Below are 21,390 nucleotides of genomic sequence, written 5' to 3'. Positions count from 1 at the left end.
CCCTTTTTTCTCCTTTCCCTTCTTTCTCCTTTTGTCTTTTCTCCTTACCTTTTTCTTTCCCACTTCTTTTCTCTCCTCTTCCCTCCCTTCCCCCCCGCTGGATGTAGTTGTGTTTGGCCACGAAGGATGAACAACACAACAAAACAGCCAGTACTGGTTGCAAGTGATTGATTCATCTTCCTTCCCTGGTAACTTGCAGAGGTGCAGCATAATTTGCCATGAAAAAGGAGAGGGGCTGATCAGGTTCTGTACATTTGGATCACCTACTGATTTGTCTAGTCTACAGACTCCATGCATGATTTCTGACTCTGTTTAATCTAGACTGCAGGGATTAGATCTGCAAGTGCTTGTGGGGGCATGAGAAATGTGCAGAGGGGAGGATTCTGCAATGTGACGTGTAAAATACCAGAGGAGCAGGCTGGAGGTTTCTACACTGCTCAAAAATAGTAAACTTTAGAGGGAGAGAGAGAGAGAGATGATCAAACACTGAGCTCTGTGGCTGGCAGTTTGTAAAGCTTAGAGGATGAATAAGCCATACCTTAAAGATGGCCAGAGCTTGAATACATTTGGCCTCAGGAGATTTCCAGAGGAGAAAGTAAACGTTTGGCCAGACATGAACGGGAGCAGCAGCTCTGGAGTTTCCTTCTCTTGCCCAAACTATTTCCTTTGCTTCACCTTCTTGCTTCTGTGCCAAATAGGTCTGCTCATGGGGCATCCCCAGTGCCTGGACTATGGACCTCCTTTTCAGCCTCCTTTACACCTGGAATTCTGCTCTGCCTATGAGAAGTTTGGCTGCTGTGACCAGGAAAAGGACAACAGCATTGCAGCAAAATACTGGGAGATCATGGATTACATTAGTCCCCAGGGTCACAGGCTGTGTGGAAGGTATATAAAGGATATCCTATGTCAGGTAGGGCAGATGGTTTCAACCTGTGTGCACTATTGGTTTCTATTAGGAGGTGATCTATCTGTTTTATCACTTCTATATATATGGTGCTGTGGGGTAGGTCCCAATGTGAACTATGCTAGATGTCAGCTTGCACAAAATTGAGGATATTATAAATGCATGTAATAATGATTACTCTGATTGCAAGATTATTACCTATCAAACCCCTGATTAAATGAAAGAAGCTGTTGTTAGGAGAGACAATCCTAGCCCTTTTGTAACTGAAGAGACATTTAGAATAAGTTCAATATTTATGTTCGCATTCTGCTCGTAAATACAGGGTAACTAGATGTCAAGTTATGCAGAACCAAATGAAAAGAGAATAGGAAGCTCAGTGTTTGCATTCCCAGGTCTCATGGAGGGTGTGTTTAGATTGTCTTGCTGCCTAGTGCCCTGTAAATGCTGTGGTTAGTAAAATAGAACAAAATTAAACAACCAGCAGATTCATGCAACCGAAAGAAAACGAGGCTTCAGTTGCTGTGTTCCCTCTGGACTGTCTTCATCCGGCTCCTGGCAGTGGCAAAACACTAATGGCACAGCCCTTCCTGAGCTCCAGTCAGAACAATGTTTTATTATGGGCAGAAGGGACCTGACTTTTTTAACAACCTTGTTAGTTATGCAGGTCATGGTTTACTGTGTGAATGCCAACATAAAACAGCCAAAACACACTTTTAGGCAGACATAAAAATTCTTCCAGCTTCCAATTTCTTTAGCCCTAAAATATTATCCATGTTTACCAGATAATTCCACTTCTATTGGAACATTGGCAAGATTCTGGAGTCATTTTGGAAAAAGCCAGTGTTCAGAAAAAGAAGACTAAATGCTTCATTGGTCACTTTTACAGCCAGCGATTCTGAAAAAAAATGCGGATCACAGTAGAAACTCTCAGATTCACACTAATGACTGAGAGGCCCAGGGAGGATTTCCTATATGTGACAATTAGAAAGCAAAGATACAGCAGTAACAAAACTGCTGCACCTTTTTATTTTGATCAGATAAGCAGAGCTTAGTTTGAACTCATAATCAAATTTTAGAACCCCCCCACCCTGAATATTGGCATATATTTTTTATAAGTATCCTGAGATCTTACAATGACCATGATAGAGTAGGATATATATCACAATAATGATAAATTAACTCTGTGATGAGCAGCAGCTTGTGATTGTTAAAGTTTTAATGGCCTGTTCTGCTCCCATTCAGATGGGGATAGGCGGGGTTCCTTAGTAAGAATTATTTGCTTATTGCATTAGCACAGTGAATGGGGAACTAGTAAATAATGAATTTATTTTCCTCAGTTAAAGTCATCTGTAATTTCCAGTACATTAACAGTAATGACAGATTCTCATTCCAGCAAGTTAAGGATGTCCTAACAATTCATAATGATTATGTGTGAAATGTCAACACACAGACTTAGTGTTACACAAGTTTAAAAAGAAGATGATGCTGAATACACCATCAGAATCTAGATTTGCAAGTGGTTGCTAACTAATAACTGCATGTAGTAAGAGATCAGTGAGACTACTTACTGTTGCAAATACTACCTCTGGTGCTAAGTGTTTGAAGGTCAAAACTCAAGGGATAGGCAGAGAAGGAGAACATTATTATTTGCTCATATCTTTAAAGCAAATTAACAAGAATTAATTATAGAGAGAGTGATTCCTATGCTTTTTTATTACTAGCTTGCATTGCAAGGTTCTCCACTGAATTTTACTACAGGTGTATTCAGCAGCTGCTCTGCTATGGTGGTAGGTGTGTCAACCTATAAATATTTTTGGGAAGTCAGAATAGCAATGCCCTTGGAAACAAATGCATCCATTCTGTACTAGGGATAGTGGAAATCAAATGACAAGTCTGTTTTTACAGCTTTTCCCATTGGTACCAGGATGCTGATAAGAGTTGATATAAAGAGACGTGCAGTGGAACTCATTGACAAACCATAATAAGACTTTTACAGGTCTTACAAAGCTCAGGAACTATGCTGTGCATTCTCAAGCACCATTTCCTGACACCTTATCTATACACTAATGATTTACAGATAGAGAGGACCATTGTAATAATGGTTGGCTTTGAATGCATTTTTCATCAAAGATTTCCATCTGTTATAGTCCAAATCACCTACATTTGTCTTCATCATTTTTGTTCATGTTAAAAGAGAAGGTGTAATGCAGCTTGTTTCGATTGACTTGAAAAGAACTACTCTGACCTCGGCTGAGAGTTTGGGCCATCTTGGCTTTTATTAGTAAATGTTTAGGACTGTGAATCTAAAAAAAAAAGCTGACAAAGCCGGTAGGGAAATACATAGCGCACAAGCGAGGGACTGACAATAGAAGGTTGGGGGTGAGGAGGGGAATGTAACTAGGTTACAGGAGATACAACGTTAGCCAACTAAGCCCAGGGGGAGGGGGGAAGGGGAAGGAGGGGGTTCGCGACGCTGAGAGAAAAAGCAGATAGATGTACACAAACCCGTTACAATGGTCCGCAATGGTGGAAGAAGTGGTCCGAAGAAAAAGTGTCTCAGTCCATATAGAGGCTCATCGCAGGGGTCCTCTTCGGGTGGAGCAGGGTCATCTGTTGTTGAAGAATCTTCTTGAAGTGAAGGTCCATCTGGTGCAGGGGGGTCAGGCAGTCCCCTCTGGGTCCAGTTCGGCGGTGGTTCGTCTGGTGGGGGCGGTGTACGGGTGGTGTGGCCCGTGATGTGTTCCACGTAGATGTCACGGGACCAACGGATGGTGTACACTACACTTATTTTAAACCTGTAGGAATATTAAGCCTGGTTATCACTGGGTGTAAATGGTTAGCTACATTGAGATGTTGGCTTAGAAAGTGCATGTGAAGTCCATACCAATATTTGCCCTTTATAACTTTAAGCTAATGATTTTCAGCCAGGGTGCCATGAGATCTTTTTAAGTGTGTTATATGGTATTAGTACTGTTAGGTGGGCAAACAACCACACACAGTTCATGAGAGAAACCCAGAGATTTCTTCAACTCCCCTTGCATTGTCCTACCCGTGTGAGGGAAATGGGAACAGGTGACCAGCAAGTACAGAGAGACAGTTGATGTAGTTAATGTGACATTGACCCTAAGAAATGCCTTTATGTCAGACATTTAACCAATATACTGGCTGTTGCTTGCATTCCTTACAAGACCGCCAATGTATGTGAGAAATGAATGGCTTAGGAAACAGCAAAAGCTATTACCTGAATGGCTGGGAAAGAACCTTCACTATTTAGAAGGTGTAATATGTTCACTACCAGACTCTAACACCGCAAGGGCTGCAGCTAGATCTAAACATTAAAGATGCTGAGACTACCCTCAAAAAAGAACAAGTGTATTTCAATGGTCCAGAAGTTGCCATAGCTCTCAGACACCTGACTACAGTGGGACTGACTCTGATCTCATGCACACCAACACAACCCAAAGGAAACTCTTTTCAAGTCAGTGAAGTGTTGCCAGTGCAAAATTGAGGTGACAGGGGCAGTAAATGCTCAAATGCACAGAAGAAATCTCAACACTGAACGGCAAACAGCTCTTTGGAGCCAACTTCAGAAACGTACTGGCTAAGAGTCATCTTTAGGTTTTACAGGGCCCAACATACAGTTGTTGGCTTTATCCAGTTCCCCGCCACATCCCAATGACATACTGCCTGAGACCTTTCCTTAGTTTCTGGTGATCTCCACCTAATGTCATATTTTGTGAGATCTTGTCTCGCAACCTAAATTTTATATCTGCATGTACGTGTGTGCTCTCTCCAGAGCCAGCTTGGGGTTATGTCACAGAGGGTGGAGTCCATAGGCACTCCTGAGGCCCATCCAGTTATTATTTACTCACATCAGGGCCTCCCACTTGCAGGTGCCTTTTAAAGGAACAAGACTGGACAGAGACCTCAGTTGCCTTGGTTTTCATTGTATTGAGGGCAATAAGAGCCCATTGCTGCCCTTCGGTGTTTTTCGAGGGCCCTAAACTGCAGATCTGCCATGATTTTGTAGCTTGAGGCATAACACAGGTCACGGGACTCTGCCCCACCATATCACACTGCAGATTTCTGTTCCACAGTGCCTTTTTGGCAGGAGTGAGGTAGGAGTGTCAGAATGAGGCGAGAGGATCAGTTGCTGTGTAGATCTGTAGTCCTAAACCCATACACATAGGGGCATACGTGTGGTCCAAGAGATCTAGTATTGGTAGTGGGGCAACTGTGTAGCTATTCCATGCAAAAAGTACTAAGGTACAGGACTCCTCTCTAATCTCTCACCCATATGCTGCTGAGCTGATAGGTTTCTATTTGTTATATGTGCTGTTTTAGTCCAATAACCTGGGCAGCTGGCATGGGGCTTTTCTGCTGAGAGGCGGTGGCATCCATGCTATGGTTCTACCCTACTGTAAGCAACAGAACATCTTTATTATAATAAAGTTTAGATGTCAGGATTTGTTACCTTCATATACGAAAATCCTGGGAAAGGCTGCCATTTACCATGAAAATATTGAAGGCCTGGAACATTTGCACAGACATCCTCTGAGATTTGACTAATGTAACATGAACAATACCAGCTTAATCATATTTACTCCTTGGCTTTACCTTAGTCCATGCCTATCCAATACATTTGCTGTGTGCTGATGTGATGAAGCCCAATAAATCAATTTCAGCTCTCTCCAGGATTTATTTAATTGGGTTTTGGCTTCTATAGGTCTTACATTCATGAATATGCAGATCTAGTTTTAATAGAAATATCTTTAAAAGGATCCAAACACTGCTGGATGAAAAGCTGTTAAAAATTTGCAAAGCTGGGGTAGATTAAGTATTATTTTTTCCTATATCTTGCACATCTGAAAATCTGGCTGTTAAGGTATATAACTTTTGTCACCCCACCTTGAAAATACTGACCTCAAGTGATTTGCCCAAGATGATACAGAGGGTCATGGCAAATCCATGCATAGAGCCCAAGAGTTTTAAATCTTAATCTTGTAAAAGTAATGTATTGACTTTAGCAGAAGTCCATACAGGCTGAAAGTTAAGCATGTACTTAAGTGCATATGTTTAAAAAAAAGCTTATGTGCACATAAGTACATGCTAAAAAGAGGCCTTAAATCTTTCGGAGAAATGTCATGATGCTAACTACTCCAGGGATGATTTACTCTAGCTATTTGTCTTCCTAATTATTTTCTGTGCTATTGACTATTCTGTTTGCATGAAAACCATTTGATGCGTCATGAATGTGTGTACACAGTTTGTATTTATTTTTATAGGAATGTTCCCCATATGCAGCTCATCTCTATGATGCTGAAAATCCTCAAACACCTCTTAGGAACCTCCCAGGACTTTGCTCTGACTACTGCTCTGAGTTTCATTTTAACTGCCATTCTGCTATCACGCTGCTGACTAATGACAAACACATCCAGGAGTGCTGCGAGAGGAACAAGACCCGCTTCTGTAACCTCCTAAACCTGCAGGATCAAGACTACTGTTTTCCCAACGTCCTAAAAAACACAGACCTAAATCGGAACCTGGGATCGGTGGTGGAGGACCCCAAGGGCTGCCTTCAGCTGTGTCTGACAGAAGTTGCAAATGGGTTGAGAAATCCAGTACTGATGGTACATGCTAATGATGACACTCACCGTATGTTTATAGCTGAACAGGTGGGAATGGTCTGGGTCTACTTGCCAGATGGGAGCCGGCTGGAGGAGCCTTTTCTGGATATCAAGAAAATAGTGTTGGCTTCCCCATGGATAGGGGATGAAAGGGGTTTCCTAGGAATGGCTTTTCACCCCAAATATAAATACAATGGGAAATTCTATATCTATTATTCATATATGGACAAGAAAGTGGAAAAAATCAGAATCAGCGAACTGAAGGTTTTGGCATCTGACGTCAATAAAGCTGATCCACATTCAGAAAGGTAAAGTTTGTTCAGAGCTGTACTGACTGTTTCAACTGCTGATCTGACAAGAGAGAATCCTTCCTCTTCCACCCTCACAGCAGCATCCAGAAAAGTTGCAATCACTTAGAAGGGATGTGGTTGGACTTTAATGGAGACTGCCAAATTAAGCCAGAAAACAATGTGAATGATTTGTTCAGGGTCGCATGTTGAACCTGAAGCAGAACTGAAGAACAAACCTGGGAATCATGACTTCCAGTTCTCCTTTAACCATTTGAAAATATTAGCCCCTAGTCCTGTGGAAAGCAACAGTACAATAGCAAACTCACACTCCAATAATTTAAGCTGTAAGGCCTGTAGAATATTAATACCTGCTTTGAGAGTGTCTTGTGCATGTTAATATTTTCTATACGAGAAGATTTTCAATTACGTAAACTCACTGATTTTTCATCCATTATAAAGATGTTTTATTGCAGTGATATAACGTTCACGTGCACACACCACAGCAGTTCTGAGAAACAGTCTTGTTCTCTCTTTAGAGTGTCTTCATTTTTATTAATAATATGACTATATTTTCTGGGGAAGCTAGTTCTGTACCTTTTGCTCTTGGAATGGGATGAGTTCATGATGCCACATGTTGGTTTTTGTGCGCTTCATGTTCATTCTGAAAGGCATACATGAGGATCTTGAAGCCCAAAACTAAACAGTTGAAAACAATACTAATTATTTCATGGTGTGAGTTTAAAAGGGAAGAAGCAATTTCCACTAGGAATATATTTTAAACAGAGATCAAGGATTAAGTGGATCCTGGACACAGAACTGTCCTTTTTCTCCTAGAAAGGTTCTTCTATGTTGAGATGAAAGCATGATGGCAGGGTAATGTGGGTGGAGCCTATATCCCCCCGCCATTCTGTATATGTTCTGTAGGGAAGCAGAGTGCTGGAGACCCCAGATCTTGCTGTCTGGCCCCATTTACCACCTCCCATCTCCCAGCAGCTTCATCCGCAAATGCTAAAAATGCACACAACAAAACTAGAATGAAAAGATCCAACTGTATATTTAAGAAAACTGCTTTTAAAAATATTTCCCCCCAGTTTATTCCAAATGAAAAGGCTCTCTAGCCCATGCAGCTTTCTGATGATTAATGTGGGGTAACCAGGAGCTCTGCCAGTACAGGAAGAGACTAATAAGGTGGAGTTGTTTAATTTTTCCATCTCTTGTAAGACAGGATAGATGGGAACAATCCATGCCACCTGCTGGGTTTGCACTCATTGTACCAGGGTGCCTGAGAAGCCCGCCCTTCTTAGCCTGGGAATGGTATGAATCTCTTAGAAGAGTATACTGTGCTGCCTATTATGGGGACTGCATAGTGGTACATTACTCTAACTCAGTGAGGTGCTGAATCTTATCCAGTGGCTTCATCTGTGGTTATTTTTCTTTTCTTTCTTTTTAGGAACCTTTTAGAACTTGAAGAACCAGCTGCAAATCATAATGGGGGGCAGCTCCTCTTTGGTGTGGATGGCTACATGTATTTGTTTACTGGGGATGGAGGAAAAGCTGGGGACCCTTTTGGAAAATTTGGGAATGCTCAGAACAAGTAAGCTGGAGGATAGATTTACATGTCTCTTGTGTGCATGTCAGCACATTGGCTCAGTACATGATGAAACAGAATTTGGGCACAGACATGGGCTAGGGACAGAAATACTTAAACCGGTATAAATGATTGGAAACTAGTTCAAATCTGTAACCTAACAGAAGTTCAGTCCACATAAACTGCTTTCAAAATGGCCAAAAAATAGTTTAAGATGAACCTCATTCGACTTAACTGATTTAGGTTAAATTAGTTTCTTGAACTTCTGTCCCAGATCCCCTCCAAACTCAAATTAACTCACAGTTCCCCAACATCCCACGATTCTTTGCACCTCCTCCGCAAACCCCACCTTTCAGGAAGGGCAGGCTAGCCCAAGTTGTCTGCTCCAGCTAAGCAGGGAGGCATGCTCAAGCACCTCCAGCTTCTGGCCTGGGCCATTGCATGAATGTGGCTGCATTTCCAGAATCAAAAGTGACTGTCTGTTCCCTTGCTTATTGGTTCCATCTATGCAGCTTAGACTAACCTGTGAAGATTGAATCGATTCAGCCTTGGGCTTTTTGACTGCCTGTACTTAGCCATGTAGGATGGAACAATAAAACAAAAATGCTCCCTATTCAAGCCACTTGCAAATCAGGACTATGACCATCATACAGTGTCCTCTGTTTACTTCTGAGACCAGTTTGGCAAAAACTATTTAGGGGATATGGATGTAAGGGTTCATTGTTGTTGTATCAAATTTTACAGAACTGAGATCAACCTTTTCCAAAAAGGAAAAGTCTGGGCAGGTGGAGGAGGAAAGTCCAAGCTAATGTGAACAAAAGGAGAAGCTCTGTTGGCTGATTTGCAATAGAGCTCCTATCTCTCTCTGTCAAGCAGTTCTGATTCCCTCCAGCAGAATAGAGAGGTGTGGATGTACACGCACATACACATGCAAGACACTGCAGTACAGCATCCACTAGCGCTGGTTGAAAATAACCTGAATGTTGAAATTTGACCAAAAAAATAGAGTAAAAAATCATGCAAATGTTTTCTAGGGTTGGGGGAAGAGACAGTGTTCCTATTCTCCCTCCATCTTGGCTATGGACATCTACGAGCTGTTATCTGCCATTTCGTTAACCCAATGTCTGCGCCTTGTCTTGTTTTCAGGAGTACTTTATTAGGAAAAGTTTTGCGAATAGACGTGGATGGAAAAAACCCAGGTGGAAAGCCTTATCACATCCCACCAGATAATCCCTTTGTCTCTGACCCTAAGGCTCTCCCTGAGATCTATGCCTATGGGGTCAGGAATATGTGGCGCTGCACTGTTGACAGAGGGGACCCAGTCACCGACAAAGGAAGAGGGAGGATATTCTGTGGTGACGTTGGACAGAACAGATTTGAAGAAATTGACATCATTGTTAAAGGAGGGAACTATGGCTGGAGGGCTAAGGAGGGATTTGAATGTTATGACACAAAACTGTGCCGTAATTCCTCCCTAGGTAAGCTACTTGCATTGATTGCTTGAAAGGGCACATTCTATGCAATGTGTGTTAAGATAACAACTCTACTGCCATTTTTCCAGCAAACCTCAGTAATCTGAAGTCAGAGAAGGGCAGTATACTTATGTTTGATAAGAAAAACAAAAATCCCTGCCAACCCAGATGCACTGAAATGAAAAAATGTCCTGAGACCTGGAAGAATTCCCCATCATACCTTGCACATGCAATACCCAGTCTAGCCATTAGAAGTCTTTGTATTTAGTCAAGTGGTTACTGGATCAGGACCTAAGTGTATCATGGGAAGTATTTGCTGGCTATTGGCCAATACTGAAGCCTGGCTACCAGCCTTAGTGCTGTGATCCTACAGCAAATCTTATGCAGGAAGCATTGTGAGATAGTGGGGTGGGATTCAGAAGACCTGAGTTCTAGTGATAGCTCTGTCCCTGAGTGATTTTGGGTAAGTAATTTTATTTCTCTTTGCCTCAGTTTTGCTGTATTTATAATAGGAATAATGATACCCACCTGCTTTGGAAAGTGCTTTGAGAGACCTCCTTGTTAGAATTTGTTACTGTTGTTGTTTTTATGTCCCTTAAATGTTTTGCTGATAAACACTACTCTTAAGATAAAAAAGTGTAAGTGATTCTTGAGGCTTGAGGGTATGAGTGTGTGTGTGTGCATGCACACCCACACCCACACACCACCCACCTGTCTACATACCACATGGCCAGTGGTGATGTTAATGGGGTGCCACAACTAGAGAATACTCTTATTGTTTTCAACAAGGGTAAGGGTAATACTGTGGCCTAAGGACTAGGAAGGTTATCATGTACCTGTTTTAGCTTTGGCTGCCAGGATTCAGATTTTTACCGAATTACATTTTTCTCCTTCTGCTGTTCAGCAACACAACAAAACAAAAACCCCATCAAAAAGCAGAGGCTGAGTGGCAAGTTTTCAGCGCTAAAAGAGACAGAACCAGCTTTCATGGTAGCAGTTAGAAAGTTGGGAAGTAATTCAAATGTTTGGTATTACCTGGGGTTCTGCAGAAATAGATTTTCAGCTGCTGCCCGTGGTGAGGACACAACCAAAGACTGATGTTTGTTCTATGCATTTATTGTGCTGGGAGGCTTCACAACATGTAAAACTTTAACTGCCTGCTCACATATTTTGTCATTTCAGTAGAAAGAACATATTTTTTAAAGATAATCTTTATCAAAATGTTTGATAAAATTGGCCAGGCCAGTTTCAACACACTGTTCTTAGTATTTTTGCCATTTTGGGATCATGAATTCTAATTACAGTATATACCTGGTATGAAGAGTATTGGTCCAATATGCTAGGGAAGTCCACTAGCTGAGCCTTGTTGAGCCACATAGGAAGTTCAGAGACAAATTCTTCACTGATATAAAGAGTTGAAGCATTGAAATAAATCAAGCTCTACATTACTTTATATTAGCTCTTTTGGTCCTTGTTTTCCTCATCAATGCTTTTAACAAATTGTTTTTTGATAAACTGTTGAGTGAAATATTTTCTTGGATTTTGTATTGAACAGATGACATTCTTCCAATATTTGCATATGGCCGCAAGGTGGGGAAGTCGGTCACTGGAGGATATGTATACAGGGGGTGTGAGTCACCAAACCTGAACGGCCTCTATATTTTTGGTGATTTCATGAGTGGGTAAGTAAGACGTTGGTTTCTGTTCTTTTCTCTCCAGCTGCCCCATACCCCTCTGTTTTCCATCAGTGCTATTTCTGTATATCTGAATCCTTGTAGCCCAGAGTAAAAGAATATCCTAAACATTTCAAACTATTTGGATCAAAGTTTTCTCTGGTCCATTATGGAAATGGCACCTGTAACATTTTCATCTACATTATAACTTTCTCAGAGTTACAATTTCTTATTATTTTTATTCAAGCCTATCTTTACTAAAGACAGGGCATGTCTACACACAACACTATTTTGCTGTAGCAACACACTATGGTGATGTAGCGTGTTTCTATGGCGACGTAGTGTCGATGGGCACAAACCATAACGCTGACGCTACGTCATCATAGCGATGAGTTACTTTGCTATAGTGTGTCACTACGGCAAGACGTAGCTATTAAAAATAACTGTGCGCTGCTTGGACAGCCCAGTAATGGCTATTACTGCGCTGTTGTTTAGTACTTCCTAAAGCAAGTACAAATGAGGACATAGGAGCAACTGCACCATGGGGGGCATGTGTAGATGCGCCCAGTATTGAGTCAAACCCTGTTAAGGTCCTAAATAATATTTTTATTTCAATGATACATAATGTTGGCAGGAATTAATTCTGTTAATGGGACTATGAAACAATAAAACATAAGTTTTATTTTTCATCTAGTCGACTTATGGCTTTACAGGAAGATGAGAGGACAAACAAATGGAAAAAGCAAGATATTTGCATTGGTAGCCCTAAAGCCTGTGCTTTCCCTGGGCTGATCAGCTCTTATAACAAATTCATCATCTCATTCGCTGAGGATGAGGCAGGTAATGTACCCTGCTAGTCAGGGAACTGGCTTCTGTGAAAGCTTCAGGACAAATGGGTGGGCTTATGCTATTCTCTGGAAGTGCTAGCTTAGGGAAGTGGCTGCAAAACTGTGATGTAGTGTCTCAGCTCCTGGAGCTGGCTGATGTTTTAGAGAGTTCCTAGGTGCAAGGTCTGTGAGTTTATCCCACTGACCTGGGAAATATGCAAATGTTGTTTTGTTATGGAAGCTGGGAAGTCTTCAGACTGTGCTCTCATAAAGTATGACACGGATGGATATTACACTTCTGCTGTCTCTACTCTTCCTCTAAAATCTTGCCCTGGTACTATAATGTAATTTGAAATGCAACAATCATTTTTCCTGGCATTTTTTCAAACTACAATACCCTTCTTCATATTATACTGAGGACTAATCAGAAGATGATATGAAGAGCTGCTGATTTCTCCAAATGCAGATCTGAGCACTCGATTAACAAAAGCCTTCTGTCATAAATGATTATCCATTCTGGCTTCAGCTTGATTTCCTTTTTTGGTACTTCATAAGACAGCTAAATATTTGTTCTGTGGACTTTTCCTCTATTTGTAGTTGTTGAACGCCTTTGGAATAAAAACCAGACTCTTTAAGAGTACAAACAAAATACAACGCCCATTTGGAGTGTCATCTACAGGAAGCCACTGGAGCCTGGTTGCTGCATTGTGGTAGGGATGGAAGGATTTCTGGGCTCACGCAGTGCCACATTGACATAATTGGGTCTTTTGTGGGCACAGCCATTCTGCCCACCTGTATCATGATGTTGGATTAAGTCCCAAGACTTGAAAAAGAATTTTGAATGAAACAAATAGGCAGGCATGACCCTTTCTGATGACACGAGTTAGTAGAGAAGCTAAGAATGAAGGGGGAATTATAGTGTATCACATCTGGGCTTATTTGGAGCACCTACATCTGAATCTGCTCATGTTCTTAAATATTCTCTCTCTGTTTATTTAGGGGAACTTTATTTTATGGCTACATCGTATCCCAGTGCTTATGCACCCCATGGATCTCTCTACAAATTTGTTGATCCTGCAAGGTTAGTGCTTGTTAAGGTTTGGTTTTTCTTTGCCAGCTGCTTTGTAATCACCACACATTCTGTGGTTGTGCTGCCAGGCAGGGAGTACATAATCAGTAATCTACACACTTACATTTTGATCTTGGTTACCTCACTGTAAAGCTGAAGCAACTACACTAACTTCAGTGAAGTTACTGCACACTTACACTGAGAGCAGAGTCCAGATCAGCATCTCATAAACATTTTGGTACAATATTAAATAACATTTTTTTCTTTAAACATCTAGGATACAATACAAACTTGTTTAAATAGTACAAAAAAAATCATACCCATCAGGGTCACAACGGAGATAGCTTTTGTCTGCATCATCCAAGGACCTTGTAAAATAAAGAAAACTTATTTTTGTAACAGCAGGAAGTTCTTTTTTCAATGTTTTTCTTTCTACCAACGTTAACCTGTGTGGCTTAGCTCTTGCATTACTGCCTTCAGGTCAGCGGTGCAAAACAAACCTCTGAAAAAGGGGTGGTGACCCATGAAATATTAAAACATGGCAAGTGGCTGAGGTTGTACAACAAGCTAAGGGAGACTAGATGCAGACTAGTTATAGGCTACAATGCCTTTCCCTTTAGGCTATTAGTTCCAATCCAACATTGTCTGTTTAGGTTGTTTTATTCTTGACTTATTTGAATTTAATTAGTGGTCTGAGGCGCCTAGATTTTGTTACCATGGTCTGGCCCCTTCAATTGCCGAACTCTATAAACAGGCTAAGGACTGAATGGGCCAGAGAAAAAAAATGCCTTTTTACCATGTAAAGCAGATCATGTCTTAGCATGTTTTCAGGGAAAGCTTGTACTGCTACCCTCTGGGAAGCACCCAAGATTGGCACAACAAGGTTTCTCTTAATTTCTAAACCTGACTTAGATTGAAAATGAAATTAAAAATAAATGGTAGGGGCCAGTCTTTGAGTGTTCTAGCTATTCCAGCACTGTGCAGAGAGGCTAAATGGGTTTGACAAGGTCAGTTCTGAATCACTTCTGTGCATGTCTATTAGACTGCCTTTGGATAATGTTTGGAGGTTGTTGATATGCTGGCAGTTCCCTGAACTTCTGCTGTCTGTGACCTGGCAGATAGCCTGTCCAGATTTGTGTCTGTAATTGCATGTAAGGAAAGCTAGTTTGCCAAAGTCAATGTGATGGGCCTTGGGAGCAACCACAAGGAAAAGAGCTGAAAATCTACCTTTGTCCTTGTTTCATTTATAACCTATAATTAGGGAATAAAGCTAGTTTAGGAAAACTGGGGGCCAGAGTTAACACAAACTGGATAGCTGTTGATCAAAGCTGATGAGGAAACAAAGTCCAAATAACTGAAGGGTACCTTCATAAAACAATTACATAAATAAAGTTTTACATTTCTATAGCCCCTTGTATCCAAAGATCATAAAAATGATCAATTAAGCTTCATTGTGATGTACAAAGGGTTTATTCCTGCTTTAGAAAAGAAAAGCTAAAGCATGGAGGTCCAGATTTTCAAAGGGATGGCCTACACTATTTTGGCTGAGCATTCAGCTCCCTTGTGGCAGTAGAACTTTCTGGTGCCAGAAAACACCAGCTGTGCAAGCAATTGAAGACTTCTGCCACCACCCAGTAACTGACAGAAAGCATGTACAGATGCACCTGAGCTGGCTGCAATCTGTCACAGCCCTTCTAACAGCTGGTGTCTCAATGGCTAGGGACAGAAGCTACACATAAACCGGTTAAGTGATCAGGAACTGATTGAACAGAAGTTCAGTGCACATAAACCAGTTTCAAAATGGTCAAAACTAGTTTAAGGTAAACCTAGTTGAATGTAGTATCAGACTTAACTGATTTAGGTTAAACTAGTTTATGGAACTTCTGTCTGAGACTCCCTCCTAATTCAACTTAACTCACAGTCCTCCAGCTTCCCAAGATGCTGTGCCTGGGCTGTGTTCTCTGCTCCAATGGAGCAAGGCTGGCTCCACCCCCAGCTGCCAGCAGGCACTTTTCCATCCCTGGCAGCCAGGAGTGGGGCGGATTCCCCCACCTCAACCCCTCCTCAGCTGGGGAATCAACCCAGCTCCCAGCAGGGGTGGTGGGAGTAAAGTACCCACTGCCAGCTTTCCCCCTCTACTGGGCTCTTGCGGGGGGTTGTCCCCTCCGCCCCATACTCCCTCCTCAGCTGGCCCGCAGGCCAGGGAGTTGCCCAAGCTCTGGAGAGAGGAGTAAAGCCCCAGGTGTGGGCTCCACCTTTCCACCCCAGTGGGGCATCCTTGGGTTGGCCAAGAGCCCATGGGAGGGCTGGCACTTAGGCAGCAGAGACCCCCCCCCCCCCATGTACTCCCTGCTGGGCTGGCTGCCCTGAGAAAATGTTGCGGCCAGGGCAACAGAGTGCTCTCCCCCCACTGTGCCAGGACCTGCTGGGCTGCAGGCCACTCTTACCCGGGAGCCCCATACTGCAGGATGTTTTAGGTGGCGGAACTTCAGCTGGCAATGTGAGCCCTCTTCCTCCCAGGATATTTTTCCAAGTGGGCCTCTGATTGGCAGGGGCCTCTGGGCCCATGCGTTAATCTGCCTCTGCCTTCCCCCTATGCCAGAATGGGAGACAGATCAGAGAGGCTAACGATATGATCCAACTTCTGTTGAAGTCCACAAGAGTTTTCCCATCGGGCACTTTTATACATGCTCCGGGGCTGGGATGGGGGTGGTGGTTACACTTTAATCGAGTGGCTCTCCAGAGTGGCTCGGAGAGCCACTTTAATTAAAGCGCTGCAGCATCTCGTGTATCAGTGTCCCCATGCTTCAAAATGTTGGTGGGGGTCTTGAAGCTCATTTGATGGGTTTTAGTGCAAGTGCCCCAGATGCCATTTTGAAGCACAGGGACACTGATACATGAAGTATGGGAGGCTGCTGGAGCACAGTAATTGCCATGCTCCAACAGACTTGATTGATTAAATCTACTCCAATGTGCTGTAATTACAGTGCATCGGAGCAACCTCCTCACTCATGTACAGCCACCCATTGATTTGAATGGGGATATGGATCAGGCCCCAAGGACCAGATCCAAAAATTACTTAAACACTTCCACCAGGACTTAGGCAAACATCAGGTACCTTTGTCCAAAACCACAAACTCCTGCTTAGCAGCTGCCCAACTTTTGAGGTGCTTAAACTCAGTCAGCGTCTCCCAGTATGACCTGAATGGTCTCTAGGAACATGCTGAGAACGGCCCTGGCCTAAGTCGTTTTGTGCCTAACTCCTACTTAAGCCCCATGGGAATCTAGAAACATGGCAGAGCAAGAGCTTGGCCTTCTCAAACCTTTAAAGCATTTTTCCAACAAAAGCTACATAGCTGTCCATTCCATCATTTGTTACTCCCTCCAGACTAATTATAAAGTGATACTGATGATAAATCCTCCCTGGTTTTCCTTTGTAAACAGTGAGACTCAACTTCAGATTTTACCAGATGCCTGAAGAGAGTTTTTAGGTGATTAGTTACTTGCAAGCTTACAGGGAGATGGGGCCTGGTAATGGGCAGCTTTAGCAGGACTGGAGGGTAGGACAGCTTTCTTCCTGCCAGGAGAAAGGTTGGCTATTCTGAAAGATGTTTTCATTTTTCCTGTGTTTGAGCAACTTCTCTCCTCATCTCTCATGCCATTGCTTGTCTTCTAGAGCAATGCTTCCCAAACTATCTGATGTGGTGGACCGGCAATTTTTTTTCCAGTGGGCCAGGAACCGGTGCCCGGTTCAGCCGGTGGCAGCAACTGCGTGTAACAGCGCTACACAAATGCGTGACCGGCTGTTTCTTTCTCTTTCCTCACCTTGCACAACGTGACATCACCTGGAGTGCTGGAACGTATGAACTGTGGCTCTATGACATATCAATGTTATGCCTCTGAAAATATATTTCTTTCTTTCCTGGCAACTCGCTGCGGACCGGCAACCGGTGGCTCGTGGACCAGCACCGGTCCGCGGACCACCACTTTGAGAAGCACTGTTCTAGAGCATTACTGCACCTTTAATCATTTTTCCCTTGGTCCATGAGTTTTTTTTCCGCAAACTCCATGTAACATCTGCTATCTTGGGCACATTGCTAGCCTCTTCAGCTTCCTCTTGCCTATTTGATTAAGTATTTAGGGTGCAGACAGAAGAGCAGCTCCCCGTTGCAACTCATAAAACTTTGCAGGAAGCGCTATGAGTTGCAACAACACCCTGCACCCAACAGAAGCTCACTGTTGCATTTGGGGAGGAGGATTCCAGCTGCTGGCTGCAAGACTGCAGCCTGATCTCTGTAGCAACACCACTTGCCCTCCCAGACCAGAGAGTGTTTTCAGAATGGGAGCGGAGGGAAGGGAGCACAGAAAGCTTGTTCTTGGGGTTCCCCAGAAGGTGCTGGAGGGTGAGGCAGGTGGTTTGGAGCCCCCCTGCCAGAGATGGGAGGGAGGGGCTCCAATCCACCCACCCCACCCTCCAGTGTCAGCTGAAAAAACCCTAGACCAAACTCCTTACATTCCCTTCCCCCCCCTCCCATTCTGAAAACAGTTACAGGCTGGGAGCTGCCTAGACACAAGTTATAGAACACGCTCCATTTTGGAACATTTTCAGATTTTTGCAGGATCGGGTCCTTTTAATGCTGCCTGCAGCCGTGCACTTCTGTTTGGTCACAGCTGGAGACCACTTTTGGGGGCTAGATCAAGTGAAAATTGTCACTTTTTTTTCACTTCTAATTTTACTGAGAGCCTAATTTGCAGATATGCTCAGTGCCCAATTGCAATGCAACCTAAGGTTTCTCAGCAGCACAGAAAATCAGGCCCTTCCAGCTCTGACACTGTGACACCTCAAGATATGGTTCAGTGGCCCAGCTGTTCAAGATACGGAACACTAACTGCAGCAAGATATGATGCGGTGATTGATCTGGATAGCAGCTGGTCCTGTCTTGGTCATAACACAGTTATCTTGAGGGAGTATTGAGTGATAGAATGAGAGGGGTGGGGGGTTGTGGAAGCTCCGGGCTTTAATTTTCATCTTGTTTTTCTCTCTTTGCATTTTAACATGATATACAGTTTTCTTCTGTTTTCTCTTTCTCTTTCTTAGCATTTAACAAATTACCAGATAGGTTCGTAGGATAATAGGTTAGGGTGTACAAAAATTCATGCTTCTCTGAACCCCTTAATTTCTGAGGAACCACCCTACCCTGCTTTCTGCCTCTTTTTATACAGTGGTTTTCAGCCTATTTGATATATTATCCCTTTTTAAGTTTATAATACTGCTGTGTAGTCCTATGAATCCATGTTATGGGGAAAAAAGAGTAACACTACAAACACAATGTAAACTTTACATCTCTGGAAAAGGTATTATGGAGTTGTTCCTCTTCATTTTTGTATATTTCTTCCTTTTTCTCCATGTCTATTTTTCCTTTCACTTCTTTTTTCCACTTGGGTACCCCTTGAAGCTGGCTGCAAACCCTTGGGGTATGTATACTGTAGTTTGAGAAACATTGTTTCAGTGAAATGTGGCCAATTGCTAGGAGAGTGACCCCTTAGACCAACTTTTTTAACAAGTGTACCCCTTCTCTCTCAAAGTTCCAGCTCATGTACCCCTTTATATTTTTTTCTTGTTTTTAAGGGGTGGGGGTGGGGGGGAAGAGGAAAGCAAATCAAGGCCCCATGGTGAGGAATAGAGTGGGGCTGGAGCTGCACAGTCAGGGCAGAGCATGGGACAGAGCCATGAACAGTTCATCCACGGGGCGCAGGGAGGAGGGTGGCAGCTCCCGCTGGTGCATGCACCCTGGGAGGGCATGGGGTTGTGCACCCCTGGATCCATGCATGGGGTGAGGGTGGGCTGGCCCTACAGTGGGGGAGGGCGTGTGGCTGGGGCAGGGGCAGGGACCTCCTAGCTGTGGTGGGGCGCAGGACTGAGCTGCATGGGGGGTGGCTCCCACAGCTATGTGCACCCCCAGAAGGGCATGGGGGCATGCTCCCGGATCTGTGCGGGGGAAGGCAGGCTGCAGCTGTGGGCTGGGGCCAGTGCCAAGTTGTTCCCAGCAGGGGCTGGGCTGGACTGTGCTCAGGGCGGGTGGCGGTGGCGGCACTGGGAGGGAGCTATCGGGCGGGGGGGGGCGGCTACGGCAAATGTTGTGGTGGCTGCAGCTCCTCCCATAGCCCCCTCCCAGTGCTGCCACCGGTCACCCAGAGTGCAGCCCGGCCCAGCCCCCTGCCAGGAAGAGCCTGCTGCAGCCCCAGCCCCAGCCTGCAGTGGCATCCTGCCTTGCCCTGTGCAGATCTGGATGCACACACCTCCCATGCCCTCTCAGGGCGTGTGGAGTGGCAGGAGCCACCCCCTGCATGGCTCAGTCCTGTGCCCCGCCCTGGCTGGGCAGCCCCTGCCCAGCCCCACTCTCTCCTCCACCACTGGGGCCTCAATCTGCTCCTTCCCCCTGCTCCTCCTCCCCCTCGGGTCCCTTCTCTCACAACACACTTACCAGCTGGACCCGGCTACTCTCCTGGCCACTTGGGTTTGGCATCTTTCATAAAACTGTGCACCACAAAACATTTCTCCACTACAATATCAATGTTTTTCAACATAAAAAGGGACACCTTTTAATTATTTGTATTTCCCCCACCCTAATGACAACTGTTATAGTTTCTGCTGGGGCATATGATATCACAGAGAGAGTCCTTTTGTGTGATCTCTACTTCTGGAAAAAAGAAACTTCCTGATCATTTCTCAGATCTCTGTATGTGTTTTTTTGTAATGCTTTTATCTGTTTTCAAGGAGAGCTCCACCAGGGAAGTGTAAGCAAAAACCTGTTCCAGTGAAAACAAAGAGTAAGCATGTACCATTTGTTCCACTTGCAAGTAAGTCATTAGTTTTTATTTTGCTGTGGCACAACCTCATACAATCCCAAAGGGATTTGTGGCAGTTTTTAAAGCCAAAGCATTAAGCCACCACTATTAAAACTACACAGTGAATATGTTAACGCAGACCTCTGTTGCGTAATAAATATACTGTGTCTACCTAGCCTCTGCAAGTGAGTTTGGAATTGTCAAAATTATGGGGGTTTGGTTTTTTTGGCCTTGGTGATGAGCAAAAATTTGAGCAGAATGTATGACAGACTTTTGGTTAAGTCACTTGACTGGGATAGAGGAGACTTTGTGTGCAGTTTCTGTCTCTGCCACAGACTTCTTGTGTGATGGTGGGCAAATTATTTAGCCTGTCACTGTAAAGTTGAGGCAATAACACTTCCTTTCTCCCACCTGGTTCTCTTTTTTTTGTCTGGAGTATTAAGACTGAAGATATTCTGAGGAAGGAATTGCCTTCTACTGTTTCTACGAACATTTTCCCTCAAAATTAGGCCCAATTTTGCTTAGGGCTTCCAGATATTACTATAATAGGAATAGTTAAAGCTATTAAAAATGATCAATTATTAACTGATTGAATCTGTTGAGAATTTTTACCTACCTTAACTTTATTAAAATCTGCTTGCAAATTCCTTCTTTTCTTATTATGCATTTGGTCTTTTGCCAAAGAAATATCCCATCATTGCTTTTTATTATAAAATTGAATGAATTTTTCTAGCAACACTTCAAGAACAAGCCATACATAGTTCATGTTTCTTGAGGATACAGATACAAAAAGAGAAGAATGAGACAGTTTCTTTTTCTCTTTTTGGAAAGAAAAATTGCCACTTGTGTCTGTTTCTGTGTCAGTCTGCCAAGGGGGGGCTGGGTTGCGGGTTGCAGGCACTAAGGCACACAGTTGATAGCCCAGGGGTTGCAAGTTTGAGGCCACAGTAGAGGCACTCGTGGTGCAGCCTGTCAGATTCCAATGAATCTGCTAATTCTGCTAAATACCTTGTCACGAGGACACGAAAAAGGAAAGGGTCTACCGAGGCTCCTTTTTAGTTGATATTTTTGAGTTAGCCTTTTGCTTTAAA

The 21,390-nt window shown here is 43.4% G+C and overlaps 1 protein-coding gene across 3 annotated transcripts in view; it reads left to right on the top strand.

The window, feature by feature from the left end:
- Window positions 1-21,390, top strand: part of LOC102379291 (HHIP-like protein 2) — a 59,602-nt gene that overhangs the window by 37,210 nt on the left and 1,002 nt on the right. For all 3 annotated transcript variants that reach the window (XM_025210643.1, XM_025210644.1, XM_006029188.2), the window contains 8 exons: window positions 699-910; window positions 6,190-6,839; window positions 8,272-8,415; window positions 9,556-9,887; window positions 11,437-11,563; window positions 12,249-12,394; window positions 13,381-13,462; window positions 20,229-20,311. In XM_025210643.1, the coding sequence (XP_025066428.1) occupies window positions 699-910; window positions 6,190-6,839; window positions 8,272-8,415; window positions 9,556-9,887; window positions 11,437-11,563; window positions 12,249-12,394; window positions 13,381-13,462; window positions 20,229-20,311 (1,776 nt within the window). The remainder of the gene's footprint in view (window positions 1-698; window positions 911-6,189; window positions 6,840-8,271; window positions 8,416-9,555; window positions 9,888-11,436; window positions 11,564-12,248; window positions 12,395-13,380; window positions 13,463-20,228; window positions 20,312-21,390) is intronic.

Source organism: Alligator sinensis, unplaced genomic scaffold, assembly GCF_000455745.1.
Source record: "Alligator sinensis unplaced genomic scaffold, ASM45574v1 scaffold266_1, whole genome shotgun sequence".
NCBI classification, from domain to species: domain Eukaryota; kingdom Metazoa; phylum Chordata; order Crocodylia; family Alligatoridae; genus Alligator; species Alligator sinensis.
Note: the sequence above shows the minus strand (reverse complement) of the source record. Positions and strands in the feature narration are given on the sequence as shown.